Source organism: Sinocyclocheilus rhinocerous, unplaced genomic scaffold, assembly GCF_001515625.1.
Source record: "Sinocyclocheilus rhinocerous isolate Xijiao unplaced genomic scaffold, SAMN03320098_v1.1 C36505590, whole genome shotgun sequence".
Lineage (NCBI taxonomy): Eukaryota > Metazoa > Chordata > Actinopteri > Cypriniformes > Cyprinidae > Sinocyclocheilus > Sinocyclocheilus rhinocerous.
In genome coordinates, this window is record NW_015782222.1 from 1 (window position 1) to 1,218 (window position 1,218).

Below are 1,218 nucleotides of genomic sequence, written 5' to 3' on the forward strand. Positions count from 1 at the left end.
TAAAAGCTTCATATAGGTAAATAAATGTGCAGTGTATTTTGGTGGTTGACTTCTGGTGTGTGATTGTACGTATTGTGTTTTTGACAGAATCAGCTCGGCATTTTGTGGGCGGGAAGAGATGAAATCGAAAAAGCACAAGGATTTCTGGAAATCGCCGAATCTATGTATTTTCTCTACATGAGAGAGGTGTGTGCGGACCGTTTTGTCTCAAAACCTAGTGAAGTAACGTCACCTAACGTTACCTAAACTGCAACGGCATTGTGTTATGAGTTCCGCATGAAGTCGCTGTGACGTCTCCTCAATATTTGAGCATAACCTGATAACCCTAACCCCAAATGACGCACTTATACAATGTATTCTACCGTCTAGTCTCTGAGTTATATTTGTGCATGAAGTGTGCAACATTTCACCTTTAGTTTTTATAAAAACAGCTTTTATTAAAGTAAAGTTTTTTTACCTTGACATTCATTTCTAAATCATTCTGATGGTACGCTGGCTTCTGATAAGGCGAATGAGACCGGTTTCATAAGATGTTTCTTACTGGGATAGATGACAGACCCTTTGACAGCTAGACACCCCAATTAGGACAGTGATATATTTACCACAGTGAATTACACACACTTAACTGTAGGGGCTCCAAAAAGTCTCAGAATTGCATAAAACTACATACAGTTACTCATACATGTTGAAAATGATGTTTTGTGCTGACATTTGTTCCCTTTATGCATATCAGGATGGTCAACCACCACTAGATCTTCAAGACTATTTTGTGTTGGAGGGAGAAGAATTATCCCAACAAGAGAAGATAAGAAGGTAATATCCCTCCCCATGATCCCCTCTTTATTATTGTGCTTCTACAAATGTTTTAACCCCACTTTTTCCCTGTATGTGTCAGCAGGTTTGAAATGGCATACACGCACACACTGTATTATCTGGCTCAAGTGTACAAGAATCTGCAGCAGTATGAGAGATCTGGACAGTACTGTCACAGTACACTACAGAGGCAGCTGGAGTACAAGCAGTTTGTGCCGCTTGAGTGGGCCATTAATGCAGCCACACTGTCACAGTACTACATCACCAAGGTATGATGTATAAAGTGTGTGTGTTCCATGTAGTTTTGGAACAAGCTCATGCAAACTGCCTATTTCCATTGTGTGTAATGTTATTTCTCAGGGGTTTTTTGTGTATCATGACTAGAGATGTCCAGATCATGTTTTT

General features: G+C 39.8%; 1 protein-coding gene across 1 annotated transcript; it reads left to right on the forward strand.

The window, feature by feature from the left end:
* The first annotated feature begins 82 nt into the window (after positions 1–82).
* On the forward strand, positions 83–1,091 carry LOC107736120 (KIF1-binding protein homolog). The gene is made up of 3 exons (XM_016547615.1): positions 83–186; positions 734–813; positions 899–1,091. Exons 1-3 carry the CDS (start codon positions 163–165, stop codon positions 1,086–1,088), a joined length of 294 nt encoding a protein of 97 aa, XP_016403101.1. The 5' UTR covers positions 83–162; the 3' UTR covers positions 1,089–1,091.
* Positions 1,092–1,218: the final 127 nt, after the last annotated feature.

What these genes read in the sequence shown, in the direction of transcription:
- LOC107736120 (XM_016547615.1), top strand. Translation starts at nt 163, where the DNA reads ATGTATTTTCTCTACATGAGAGAG. An exon ending in ATTTTCTCTACATGAGAGAG is followed by an intron (nt 187 to 733) that starts GTGTGTGCGGAC and finishes TATGCATATCAG; the next exon opens with GATGGTCAACCACCACTAGA. An exon ending in CAACAAGAGAAGATAAGAAG is followed by an intron (nt 814 to 898) that starts GTAATATCCCTC and finishes ATGTGTCAGCAG; the next exon opens with GTTTGAAATGGCATACACGC.